This window comes from Glandiceps talaboti, chromosome 19, assembly GCF_964340395.1.
Source record: "Glandiceps talaboti chromosome 19, keGlaTala1.1, whole genome shotgun sequence".
Lineage (NCBI taxonomy): Eukaryota > Metazoa > Hemichordata > Enteropneusta > Spengelidae > Glandiceps > Glandiceps talaboti.
Window position 1 is genome coordinate 20085306 of NC_135567.1, and position 14538 is coordinate 20099843.

The following is a 14538-nucleotide window of genomic DNA, read 5'->3' on the forward strand; positions in this document are numbered from 1 at the left end:
GCAGCACCTCGTGTACCAACACTAAAGTTGTCTAGAAAACGAACAGTTTTACTCTCCAGTGGAACACTAGTACCACCTGACTGTAAATACGAAAAGAGAACACATGATATGGTAGGCATGGGATTAAGTCTCTGTTGGAACTCAATACATTACCAAAGCTATTAGAAAATTTTTGGCAAAATAATAACAAAGATTTCACATTTATTATTCTTTTGCAATGTATAGAGTTACAAACAATAACTTATGGCATATATCGGTATTTTGTTTCACATTGATTTTTCAAGTAGGAAGCCATTATAAAATTGTTGTATAAATTAATAATCCAAAATAAATACCCAATCCTCAACCATATGGCCACTTTAATTAAAGTGAGAACGTTTTTCTTTAGTAGTCCTAGTGGACTACCAATTTCAGAAATTGGTAGTCCAAGGATTGTGACTAGTAGTCTTATATTCCTGAAAACAGAGTTCCTCTGAGATTATTGGAAGTATATGTGATATTAAAATACTTTTATGTCAGTAAATATTCAAATCTTCCTCCTTTAAATCATCACATAATCAGTGGTAGTCTGAGTGGACTACCAGCTGTTTTCAGTTTAGGAATATGGGACTACTGGTACCCATCCTTGGGCTACCACTTTCTGACATTAGTTGCCCACTGGGACTACCCAAAAGTTCATTTCAAGCCCTGTTATGTATGTGTATGGGACTACTGGTACCAATCCTTGGGCTACCACTTTCTGACATTAGTTGCCCACTGGGACGACCCAAAAGTTCATTTCAAGCCCAGTTATGTATGTGTATGGGACTACTGGTACCCATCCTTGGGTTACCACTTTCTGACATTAGTTGCCCACTGGGACTACCCAAAAGTTCATTTCAAGCCCTGTTATGTATGTGTATGGGACTACTGGTACCAATCCTTGGGCTACCACTCATTCTACCTGGAAGCTAGACAGTCCCTGTACTTGCAAACGACGTACGGGCTTGATTCTAACACTGTCCCTAAACACCGACGGGGGACAGGGATATCATTGTTAGAACCACAGGCGGTTGTGATGTTGCTAGATCAGAGATATTTATGTTAGGTCTAGCGGAGAACTATGCTAGTAATATAGTGAGGCCTCACAGTGAGCCCAAAGGGCGAGTGACGGCCTCAATATCCTAGTTCATTGCTAACGTAAATCTCTGTGGTTGCCAGACATCTCGTCCCAAATGAACTCGTCCCATCGCCATGCCATCTCGTCCCACCACTAACTCGTCCCAAAACAGAACACAAAACACAAACGTGAAATGACGCAACTTTGGCAGATTCTGTCGAGATGGCAACGCGACTTTTCATCTGTCGAAAGTTTTGCAATTACAAACAATTACTTTATAGTTATGTTTCCGAACTTTGATATAAAAAATACGATGACAGAAATTTTGACGTATGATCTATGACGCCACTAGTCCTGTTTGCAGGTGACGGATCAACTCTTCCCAATTTCAACTCGTCCCATTTCAACTCGTCCCACTCAACTCGTCCAATTTTCAACTCGCCCCAATTTCAACTCGCCCCAACTCTTTACAATACAATTTACCTGTGCATATATGAAATCGAAGCTAGTAGTACTCAGTTTGGAGGGTATGTGGTATCTCGTATTCCACTAATGATGTACCACTTGCACTGTAAACACATACTACAGTACTTAGTTAAGTTAACTAGGGATAGGAGACACGTCTCCAAAACCTGTACGCGCGGAAGTCGTTGTAAGCATGTCAGTCACTAATATTCTCCCTGGTTATTATCATTATTATTTGGGTTGTAAACATTAAGTCCTAAAAGTGTGAAAAGTGATATTCCATGACTGAGGAAAGTTGTTGTGCTAGTATAAGTTCTAGATGTACCAATCACTTAGCCAAAACCCACACCACTTTCTGCTACGAAATGTTACATTTGCTACGCTTCAACTGGCTAAGTAGGTAAAATCATGTAAATTGTTCGGTCCCCGTACTTCGAGTCCATGTATCGTTTAGATTTATAAACGATTACTAGTGTTGTTGGGGCGGGTTGAAAATGGGACGAGTTAAAAATGGGGGCGAGTTGAAATGGGACGAGTTGAAAATGGGACGAAGTGAATCGCAATCCTGTTTGCATACGGAGTTTAATAGTCCCCCCTTTGATCCTCAAGACAGCGTAGACCCGTGTACCATCGGCAAGCAGGACTATGACGCTACATGCGTTATGCCTATTTGCAGTTAATTATGAACCACACAGGAATTCTTTGAACGGGACGAGGTTGCAGTGGGACGAGTTGGCCCGGGAACAACTTTATTGGGACGAGTTAGTTTGGGATGAAATGACCGCCCACCAATCTCTGTGATCTAGCAACTTCACGCATGAGCGCCTGTGGTTACGATACAAATATAACTGTGTTCGTCCCTCACAGAACTAGTCCGGTTCACTGCCATGATAACATTGCACTTACCGTCACGAGCACCACATTTTTGTTCTTTTTGCCTTCTGCGTGGATAAAATCTTTCATTTTTCCCGAGAGTCTTTCATAATCTTTCGATGGCGTTGAGTTTTGGAAGAAACTTTGCCAGTCAGGCGCCGACACCACCACCTCTTCGTTTTCCGCCATATTGTTTTAGCGCCCTCACGAGACATGTTAGTGATGCTTTTGTTTTTATTCTACATACTTTCCATGTCTCCGTCTGTTATACGTTACATTGCATTCTTGCATTTCAAATATTTTCTCGTTACATTCAATAATATACACAGCACAAAATAATGTATTGTCATTTTGATTGGTCTACGTCAGTGTTGTCATACTGTCACGTGACACTGGCCTGCACGACGACCAGGTTAACAGTGGCATGGCCAACTGCCTTTATTTTTTGTTGCAATATTGGATGATTGCAAATGATTCTAACCAAGATTTACAATTGTACAACCTCGTCATTAAGCTTAATAATTTTTTCAGGGTATTTTTGACAATTTTAACACTTTATTTTGTTTGTAATCGTGAACTTGTTTGTATGTTCACAGTTCATTTATATTTTGAATGTATAGAATGGAATATACCACCATATTCACTGATCTAAACGTTAAATTTGACATTCATCAAAATAAAACAGAATGATAAAGGAAGTTGCTTATGAAAAGAATACAAAACAATCGATATAAACATGCATAGCGTCTGGGCACGACTGAAATAAAACTATCTACTACACGCATGCGCATCAGATGTCGTCAACTTGTCAGGCACAACTTGAAATAACTGAAATACCAACCCCAGACTTCTCAGGTCGAATTCTTAGCTTGAGTTCAATCGTATTATAATGAAATATTATTGTCCCTTCCAGAGGATAATTTTACTCCTTAATAGTAAACTAAATATCAATTTATAAATACATCTTAAAATTTTATATTTGGAATAAACTTTTGCTTTGTCACGTCACAGACGTAGCTTGAATTTCTAAGATTCCGCAACAGGAATATGTCGGCTGGATGTAAGACGCTCTTGTTGCTAGGTTACGTATGACGCAGTGCTGCATATCAGATGATTTATTACGTGTGTTGTATACGTGCAGCTGACCACAGATAAACTTAACAAGGTCAAGTGAAAGTCACCTACATGGCTAGTCTCAACGTACAAGGTACAAACATGGAGGTGGAGTGACGTCATCTTTACTGATAGGGTCCTACAGTGCACTTGGCCAAACATAATTTAAAAAAAAAAAAAAAAATTAATAATTTTTCAAAATTATTTTTTTTTTCTTTAACATTTTTGTTACATATCAATTTTATTTTGGTCAAGAGTTACATTAAATAGTGTTTTCTCATAAAATTTATGTAAAAAAATTGGTTAGAGATTAACAGTTCAGCAATGATTGTACATTATGCACTCCTTACAACCTGTTTTTAGAATACATAAATATGGATGGTGAGTGTGTGGGGGGAGGGGGTCTTCTAGGGGGTTATCTTCAATCATAACAATTGGACAGAAGGGTCAGCAGAAAAGGGATCCCCTCTCCAGGTATTATGTGCCGTTCAAGTAGTAGGCTTTTCACTATGAACATGCATAGTGTGTGTGTGTGTATGTGTATATATATGAAGTCAGTGGTAAGATTTATCCGTAGCACAGTGCTCGATACGTCTGCATGCAGAGCAGAGTATATGTTGAGGGTAGAAGAAAATCAAGTCGGGTTTTTCGTCACTACAAGCCTGTTTCGTGAGTAAATCACACGTCAGGAGATGCTGATATACAGTACATCAGCATCTCCTGACGAGTGATTTATTTACTCATGAAACAGGCTTGTAGAGACGAAAAACACTACTTGATTTTCTTCTACCCTCAACATATATATATATATATATATATATATATATATGTATGTATGTATGTATGTATGTATGTATGTATGTATGTATGTATGTATGTATGTATGTATGTATGTATGTATGTATATATGTATGTATATATACATACACACACACACATACATATATACATACATACACGCATACATACATACATGCATACATATATACATACATGCATACATACATACACACACACATACATACATACACACACACACATACATATATACATACATACATACACACACACACACACACACACACACATACACACACACACACATACATACACACACACACACACATATATATATATAAAACAAATGTTGGCTTATACATGACATAAACACACTTGAAAGAAATGACTATATTTTAATTTTATATATCTTTTATTTCAGTATAACTTACATTTTCTTCACCACTATCTTTAAATTCAAAGCCCAACAACTTCTACTCTAAAACACTAAACAAACTACTCTATTTTACTACACAACTAAAAAATAAAAACTCAATATTTACAATAATCTAACCTTTAAAGGTAGATAGTTGGGTCTCAAATAAGACATTCGATATGTTTAAATATAACATTTAAGTATCAGTTTTCCTCCAATAGGATCATTTCCTGTAATGTCAATCAAGCAAATATAATTAGCATATTCATGAATATGCAAATTAGTAAATGTACTTGTAACATTGCCAAAATCTGTTACTGTATTCATAGATGCTAATATTCATGAATATGCAAATTAGTGATATCTCTTGGAAGATTGCCAAAATCAATAAATTAGCATATTTCAGACTTTCTTTTGCTCAGTGACAACTGTACAGGTCAGGATATTGAACTTTACTAACAAACACTTAATTACTATGTTGCAAAAAAATATGAAAAATATACACCAAAATACTTTGCAGACTTTTTAAGTTGCAGACTGTTGAAGACCAAAAATCCCATCAATACCATGCTTCAACCTCTATTTATGAATGGAATGGTCAAAGTTATAGGTGGGTCGAACCATTGCAAAGAATAGGGTAATACCAGACCTGCACATTTGTCATTTTTGTCAAAAATCTTAATTATCTTTCAACTTTTAGGCAGACTGAGGCATGTGAGATTAGTTGCTATGGTGATTACTGCATCAACAATAAATAAACTAATTTACAGAAGAACTGAAAATAAATACACTAGCTTCTACTTCAAAATAAATAAATGTAGTACCCAATAAGGACTGAATTTTTGGCCAAAATCAACACATACAATAAATTGGACAAGTTATTTCTTTATCCTGGAATTAATTTAAAGCACTTTAGTTTCATGATTCTTTGGATCATTTGAGGAGTGATTATTTGGTTTATGCTAAGGGGTCTACAGCTAGTCATACTCCCTAGGTTGACAATAATTTGGGGTCAGTAATTATTCAATTTATGTTAGGGGGTCTCTATTAGCCTGTGGGTTGTTGTTTTAAACTGTCCGTCTCAAAATGTTGTGGGTTGAAAGGTCACATAGAAGAGAGACCTCTCAAACACAACACTACAACTTCTGTTTTCCTGTTGACCTAAACATTTCTATAATTTCAGATAATGTTTACTGAAAACCTGTCTTGGAAGTATAAATATTAAATATACCAGTAGCAAAAAAAAATAAAAAAAATAAAAAATCAATGCTCAATAAACCTACTTTGAAGGGAAAGTAATCAGAATTGTATTTTTGTCTAAAAATAATTTAACTGTCTAAAGTTGTCTTATGGAATCTGTGGTCTTATTTTCCATATAGGAAATAGAATACTAAGGAAGAGAAGATTCCATATCAAGTGCCATACATTCCGACATTGCATTGCTATGGCTGGGGTCAGCATAACGATTAGATACTGCTTTCTTGATGTAGGTCAGTCATATTAGATCTACATTGTTGAGAAAAAAACGAGAAAAATTGCACCATGTTTTCTAGAAATTTGACAGTATGAAAAAAAACTTTCATTTTTGCCAAGAATGAACGAAAAATATCAAGAAAATGGAATTATGGGTAATCGTCATGGCAACAACTGTCACACTATTTTGATGGGTATACAGCTGTAGATATTAAACCATCTGAAATACAGAGGGGGAGGGGGAGGGGGCATTTGTTTGTTGAAGAGTCAAATAAATAAATAAAATTTTGATATGAAATAATAGTCTAGAACTTTCCCTGAATATTTGTTCTAAAATAAATAGTAATTTCAAACTAATCCTGTTAAATTAATTTCAGTATTTTTATTTCTCCCTGAAAAGTTCAAAGTTTTCTGATTTTGCACGTACCCAGATTATTGTAGCACACTGATTTCTGTATCCGTTTTTTTTTTTTTTTGTTGTGTATTGAATTAAACAAATTAGTTTGGAGTTTTGGATATAGAGGAAGTAACTCTCAAACATCAAAAACCAGTCAAAAAGTTGGTGGAGGTGAGGAGGAAACGTTTGTTTGAAAAAAGGTCCTAAAAATAAATTTACTGCAAGTTAAGATCACTTTGTGATAATATTCTATCACTTTACCCGAATTCTGTACAAGTCAACCAAAAATTGCTCTTTTTGACAAGTAAATATTGCCAACGAGTAAACTAAAAAATTTTGCAAGTGCATATTGCAAACGTAACCCATAATTTCACTTATTTCAGTGTTGAACTCTGTTATGTTAATTTCCAGGACATTTCAAAAACAATGTTTTGCACAAACCCAGACTTTTTCGTTAGTAGAGCACATATTTGGTATTACACAAACAGTCAAAGATGACGAGCAAAAAAGAAAAGGAATAACATACAGAAATGTTTTTATCCAAGCAATATTAACTTGTTTATTTTTGTTCAGAAAGAAAAAAAAAAATATAAATATTTCCTGGGCATTGACTTGCATCTAACACCCCTACTAATTCAAAATGCACCAATCTAATCATAGAAAAGTAGGTCAAACCATTCTGCTAAGGGGTATAAAGCTATGCTATTCTAGCACCTGACCTTGCATATTTTATACATAGAAAAAAGACCTTGAGGTGAAAGTCACAATCTGTGATTCCAAGTGAAATCTCAAACACAAACTTTTAGTGTCGAAAAGTGTAAACCATGAAAAAACCACAACTCAATATCAGAAATCGTCAGAAAAATTTCACATAAATTTTTCTAGTGTTTGCTTTTTCTGGGTAAAAAACTTAATGTCAAGGTGAAATATTTCTCATAGTTTTGTATCAACCAACACAATTTTAAAATTCCTGAATAAAATCTATAACTTACACTGTCCCATGTACAAGATGATGACCAATTTTCTAGTGTACTCTAGTCAGATTTCGAATTTATAGTTGTGGATCTGGTTTAAATCTTAGACATTCATCTAATAGTTCTACGGCTGGTTTAAATCGTTGAAAGTCATTTTATAGTGGTGAATCTGGTTTAAATCTTGGAAACTTTTCCTACTAATCTTGTTTAAATGTTGAAGAACTTCATTGTTAACACATGGCATAAATAATAGTGGTGAATCTGGTTTAACTCTTTGAAAGTCATTTTATAGTGGTGAATCTGGTTTAAATCTGAAAGTTATTTTATAGTGGTGAATCTGGTTTAAACTTTGTATGTAAACGTCTTACGTCAATAAATTATCAAGTACTCATGTAAAAACACAAACTGTGCTAGGAAAAACTCCTAAACTACGACAAAATTCTTAATTATAGCTGCAAATTAATAAACTCGTATCAAGAAAACAGTTGAATGACACCCACAAAAGGAAAAAACAAGTCAAGTTTACACTAACTTTTCACTTTAATACTTTTTTCTTTAAAGAGTATTTCAGTTTATATCATAATGCCCTGCCGACAAAAAAATGGCTAGATGAAGAGTTTTGAAAAAATATTTCAGAGTTTGAGCTATCAAGTTGTCTCTTTGTATAAAGAGTATCTTTCAAGCAAAAATGCAATTTTTCATAAATAGTAGCACCGAAAAAAAGGTAATTTCGAAATTTGATTAAAATGCAGCTTTAGTTAAGAATTTTAGAATATTTATGAATTTCAACCTGTGTTAGACAGTTGTTTCTCTTGCTGTTTTAATGTTTTTCTCAAAATCGTCTTGGAGTGGCACTTGCGACAAGTGGCTGACATTGTGTGGTTTCTCTTTACACGTCTCCTTACAACAAGAACAACAGCTACAAGTCCTAAACACGCCAGAGAGGGCGCTGTCTAGCGGTTCTAACGAATGCATCCATTTAGGAAGGAACTCCCATGTCCTTAGTTTTTTTGGTAAGCATTGTGGTTGTTTAGCTTGCAGAATGTTTATAATTACGACAACAAATAAAATGACCAAGGTTGGTATTCCAAAAGCGGCCAGATACTGCCAACCTGCGAGGGACAACATGAAGACAATGGCCGGGAACAAGAAGAACATGGAGACGAGGTAGAAGGCGGCAAACCAACGATACTTCGCGGTCGTGTTACCGAAAATCTTGGCTACACGTATTGGAACCTTGCGTGATAGCGGAACGGGGTACCACAGGAGGATCCCGGAGATGTTGAAAAACAGATGACAAAAAGCGATTTGTAGAGCACTGGCGAGTTTACCCTCAGAACTTGCCAACGCTGCTAGGATACCAGTAGCGGTTGTACCAATATTAGCACCGAGTGTCAGTGGGTACGCACGTTCCAATGAAACAACACCAATACCAATGAGGGGCGTCAAGGCAGACGTGAATATCGAACTACTCTGGACAAGGAGCGTCATTCCGGCACCGATCAAGATCGCAACGTAACCAGTGAGCCATCCCATACATCCGGGGAAGTCAGAGTTAATCGTTTTCTTAATGACCTTGGCGATTTGACCTCGTAATAACGAGTGAAGCAGCTTGACAATTAACACCAGGCAGATACACAACAAGGCTAGCGAGAATACGAGAGTAATAATACCGACAGCAGTGTCACCAAGCGTAGTGTTGACAAAAAGATGGTCACCTAAAATAAACAAATCAAGAAGGAAAAAAATTGTAAAAATCAAAGCAGAACTACAGTGCCATCTCATGTAAGAACAATGAGAAAAGTTTCTAACCCTTTCAGGACTAGAAACTTTCACGCCAAATTTTTTGAACAAAAATTCTTGTTTCTCTGTAATTTTTGGAAAAAGATCAACTTTATTTTAGATCAGAATTCAAGAAATATTACTTCCCAATGAAGTAATATTCTTAAATTTTAGAAAATGTTCTTACAATCAAGTTTCTATTTATTCCAATGTCGTCTCTAGGAATGAAAGGGTTAAAATAATTGAAGAGTTTGATCAGTCTTTCAAAATTAAAAAGTTCTCTAGTTCAATACTTTAATGACATGGTTTCTATGGTAAATATGTAATCACACTCTAAATATAGGGTTGACAGGGTTGCCATTAGCAACAACAAATCCACAGATAAACAGACTTCAGTATTTTTGCTAAGGGCAGGAAGTAGGTACAACGAGTAACAATGAAGTAAAACACTTTCTGTGTGTGCTATTCATGAAATACAACTGATAACATTGAAGTAACATTATTTCCTCTTCCATTTTTTTTTCTAGTTCTATTTTTTTTTTTAGTGATGGACAATGTTGTAAATGAATCTGATACAACTTACATTTCTGAATTGGGATCTTCCTTGTTACTTCTATCTCCATGGTAACGTTCTGGAGCATCGTAGTATTGATGAGTCCTACTCCACTAGGATCATACACTTCTGATGTAACGTTTGTTTCCATGGTAACATTAGCAAGTTCCGTTACCTTCTCGGTCACACACCATCGTTTAATCATGCTATCACTACGGGCGTCATCGTCACCGAAAGCAATCTTTGTAATAACTTTCTTGTCAATCTAGAGTAAAGAAAAAAAAAAAAAAAAAAAAAACATTTAGTAAAATACGTTAAAAACAAAACCATTTAATAATTATTGTGGTTTTTCACAACTAATATTTTTTTTGACAAATTTAATGTTCCCAATTAATATCTATTTGACAAATTTTACCCCCCCCCCCCCCCAGCAGCAAGAGTCTGGGTAACTGGGGCTATAACTTTCTTGCATTTCATACAAGAGCACAAGAATATACGCTAGGAAATTTTGAATTTCTGAAAAGGTTGCCTTTACCTGAATAACTTTATCTGTGAATGGTTTGGTGATAATTTTCAGCAACTCCACATCTGCGTTCTCATTGGTCGATATACTCATACTGGCAATAATGATTTCAGACAAATGATATAGGTAACCTGTAGCAATCTCCAACGGCAACAGAATCAACACGGACAGCCAGTTGAAAACATCATGAACAGTCGCACCAGCAAATGCACGGCGAAATTGGTTGCGGTCGTTGGCTTGGAATATTGACACTAGTGTGTTAGTGACGGATGTTCCAATGTTGGCACCCATCACGATAGGAATGGCTTGCCTGACGTACAGAACTGAAAGATAACAATGAAAGGATATCAGATTATTGCCTTACATGGAGTTTATCATTTCTGACAACAAATCGCTCAAAAATTATTTTATTCTGTCATCCAACAACTTGTTTGGGATGAGAGGTGAACTCTTGATGCTAACAAATTCTTATTATTTAAGTTGGAAAACTGTTACTAGATGTTATTTCTGTCTTTTTGGGGGTCAAAAGTTGAGTGCATCAAGGTCCATCATCATCTGATAAAGGGCTAGTTTGCATGTAAAACTTATCCAATCACAGGGTAGTTTACTTGTAATATTGTCCAATCATCAGCAAGCTTATATGTACACCTTTTCCAATCACAAGGTAGTTTACTTGTAATCTTATCCAATCAAGAGATACTTTACTTATCTTGTAAATAGTGTATCAATGATTCACGATTAACACCTACTCAGTGATTTCATCAAAACAGTTCAAACGTCATCAAAACAAATATTTTCAATCAATTTTAGAGATACGCACTTTGAACTTTGAAACTCAAGTTTAAAGGGCTGTAGATAAATACCACTTACTTTCTGCGGCTACCATGGAAACGACAATAGATGTTGATGTACTGGAGCTTTGCACCAAGACGGTTGCTAGGACACCAATCATCAAACCACAGACAGGGTTGGAAAGTACTTCATTGGAGGCGAAAGCTTCACCAGCAGTTTTTCCACCAAGAAGACGGAATGCTGAACTTAGAAAACTTAGTGAACAGATAAACATGTATAAAAGACCAAGTAAGACTGCAAGCTTGCCGAGGTAGTCGATGAACACACGCTTCAATTTGCCACAAAAAGTCAAGTCTGGGGGAAAAAGAGAAAAGCAAAGATGTTACAAATAATCCCTTTCTATAAAAGGTTGATAGAGGGCAGTAGAGGTGACTGTCCCCAACATGTTTCACCACCAGTGTCTGAGGAAGTATTTAGCCCAAGATGTTTCTTGCTTTCGAGAAAAGCTATGCAGAAATCAAATTCAACCTTTCCCACCTCTCCCAAGCCTAAAAAACCTCATCTTATACCCCATACTTTTGATAAACTTGGTCAAAACTGTTAAATTCCATGCCCAAAATTTCATTCAAAAGTGTAGTTAATAAAAAAAATATCCACACTGTCTTATGAGGGCTAATTTTTTAGCACTTATAAAAAAAACTTGTGTTTACATCACAAAATCTAGAGTTTAGCCACATCTTACTCTACTTTGAGTGATTTATCTTACAAATACACCGAGGTAATATTTTCTTTTTATCAACTATGGTACAAAACTCAAAACATCTTGGTGCAACATAGGTATACCCTGGACGGAAATATTGTGAAAATTATTAGCATACTATATATTTTAATATTATTTTGTTGACTTCTTAATTTTTCTAAACATCAATGGCACAAGGACAAAATGTCAAAACTTTACTTCCTCACGCCAAGGGACATTTGTAGCCAGATTCTTAAAATATTTTCTTATTCCACATATTTCATATTTTTATTCCAAAGACCATAAAAAGGAACTTCCCCCTTTGTGGCGTGACCAGAGAATTTATTACGTAGTAATGATTTTACAAGTGAACTTTCAGGTCACCAAAATAAATGCGATCATTTCATATGCAGTTTTGTTCCTCTAATATTCAAAAGAAAAGACAAGGAAATATTGTATTTTCTTTTACAAATCACAAAACATACAGCTACACAGAGCTAGGAATTTTGCTAATATTTACATGTACATACGCTTGTGTATCGTACGTTTGTCGTCATGGGTAGTGGGTGGGATTTGTTGGTATATGCACGGAACAACGCTTTAACTCTCGTTATTCATGTTAGCGTGGTGAATGCATGGAGTCCACATGCACACTCGTACTTAACCAGATGTCAATCCCGGTCATCGCAAAAAAACAGTAATTTTTTGACACTTTGCACTTTTTTTATTTGATAAACCCTTTGTGAACTAAATTATCCTAATAATGTGTAAATTTGACAACATTTGGCGCCGTTTCTAAAGACAATACGATCGTGTGAATTGCAATTGACGCTTCGTTCTCTTGCACGTGGCGCCAAAATCGACCTTCACGAAAACCGCTCCATGGTTACATCCTGTTCCGTTCTTTCTCCGAAATCTGATTGTCTGAAATTGTCACCCTGATCAACATCCGTAATACAAATCCCTAATATTTTCCCAACATTTCTAGTATTTTTTAAAGCAATTGTAAACGAATTACATCGAATTTACATAGCTACTTTCCATTTTACGGTGACCCTGAAAAAGCCGGTGTGTGTTATAAAACGGTTGGAAATTAATTACCATTATTCATGAGCCGGCATCGGGTGATGCACATGTAACGGGGAATAAATTAGTATCTCTACAAAAATGATGGAAATTGTATGAAAACTTACCACTCCACTGTGTTGAATCGTCTACAAGCTCGGGAAGAGCCCACGGATCAAACTCTTCCTCGGTCTGTAATTTTCCGAGAGGAATTGTAAAGTCAACATCATCGACTAGCATTGGCTTCGTTGTCATCTCCCCGGTAGTTTCATCGAGCTCCACATGCAGCTTGACTGCAGCTCCGTTCATCATACCAACCGTCAGGATGGTATGATCGAGAGGTACTTTCTTCTCATCCTACAACACGAAAAAAAAAAAACATTGGTCAATTATTAAAAATAACAAAGAATCGTAAATGAATTAATACTACATCTCGCGCCAAATATATATGCTATATTCCCTGAACGTGACTCCAGAAACAATTTACAATAATACAAAAGCGACTGAAAATTAATTTCGAATGTTTCGTACCTGATTAACAACAAAGGGTTCATATTCTGGCGGTGGGGTATCGGGAAGTTTTCCACAACTTGAAGAGTGATCGCTCTCAGGGAAAGGAGCCATTTTGACTGAAGATAGTACAGAATTTTAGGATAGGTTATACGCCAGATTCCTAGTGGCCAAACAATGATAATTTACATAAATCACTCCGCTGATAAATCGCGCTAGAACGTCCAGATTTTGTAATTATCAGTTATTCCCTTTTCGTAATTACACTTTTCAGTACCTTATAGGTAATTTCGGCAAACTAAATTGTACAATTTTTACATTTATCTGAAAAATTGGATCGCGATATGGAACTATTTTCAGATCGCACCTTGATATAGGGAGTGACTTTCAGCGGGAAATTCGAACGTCTAAACTGGTCGTTCTGTGATTGGCTGATAGGTGGGTGTGATCCTCTCTGTGAGTTTCATTCATGGACACATGAAGTCCACATGCACACTCCATGTATTTGAATATATGCGAATGGCATCGTGTACACATACCATGCATATAATATATACTGAACAGCGTTCGCAACTATCAAATGTTTAAAACATATGTCATTTTACTTCGGAGTGGCATGAACATGTTGGAAAAAAAATAGCCAGTTTATTATCAAATCGCGTTTATCTGTTTGTGTGAAAGTAGCGAGCATAAAACTAAAATATTATATTATAAGAATGGATTACAACAAAAATTAACATTTCGTGACCTTTCTGATTCAACGTTCGCAAATCTTTCGTTTAATAACTCGATGATCGATCATTATTGTTTTAATATTGTCATGAAGCCTAGTTTTTTGCGCGAATTTTGAGTGTTAATACTGGTATTATACTAATATATTGAGCAGATAAAACTTAAAATACTCAGAGAAACGCGGAGTTTTGAGGTCGAAATGTCGGCGTTGTCCAGCTGGCCTGGCGTTGTCATC

At 35.9% G+C, this 14538-nt stretch overlaps 2 protein-coding genes across 2 annotated transcripts in view; both read right to left on the reverse strand.

Annotated features, from left to right (window-relative positions):
- Positions 1–2626, reverse strand: part of LOC144450200 (phosphopantothenate--cysteine ligase-like) — a 12841-nt gene extending 10215 nt beyond the window's left edge. Inside the window, exons 1-2 of the mRNA XM_078140784.1 lie at positions 2471–2626; positions 1–80 (exon numbers count right to left, since the gene is read on the reverse strand). The exon at positions 1–80 is cut by the window's left edge and continues 9 nt beyond it. Coding sequence (XP_077996910.1) covers positions 1–80; positions 2471–2626 — 236 coding nt within the window. The remainder of the gene's footprint in view (positions 81–2470) is intronic.
- A 3215-nt stretch (positions 2627–5841) lies between these two features.
- Positions 5842–13742, reverse strand: LOC144449878 (sodium-dependent phosphate transport protein 2A-like). The gene is made up of 6 exons (XM_078140424.1): positions 13593–13742; positions 13190–13418; positions 11336–11611; positions 10478–10788; positions 9973–10207; positions 5842–9325 (listed from the first exon to the last, which is right to left on the reverse strand). Exons 1-6 carry the CDS (start codon positions 13683–13685, stop codon positions 8403–8405), a joined length of 2067 nt encoding a protein of 688 aa, XP_077996550.1. The 5' UTR covers positions 13686–13742; the 3' UTR covers positions 5842–8402.
- Between the last annotated feature and the right edge of the window lie 796 nt (positions 13743–14538).

What these genes read in the sequence shown, in the direction of transcription:
- LOC144449878 (XM_078140424.1), bottom strand. Translation starts at nt 13,685, where the DNA reads ATGGCTCCTTTCCCTGAGAGCGATCACTCTTCAAGTTGTGGAAAACTT. An exon ending in AACCCTTTGTTGTTAATCAG is followed by an intron (nt 13,419 to 13,592) that starts GTACGAAACATT and finishes TTCGTGTTGTAG; the next exon opens with GATGAGAAGAAAGTACCTCT. An exon ending in TTCCATGGTAGCCGCAGAAA is followed by an intron (nt 10,789 to 11,335) that starts GTAAGTGGTATT and finishes GTTATCTTTCAG; the next exon opens with TTCTGTACGTCAGGCAAGCC.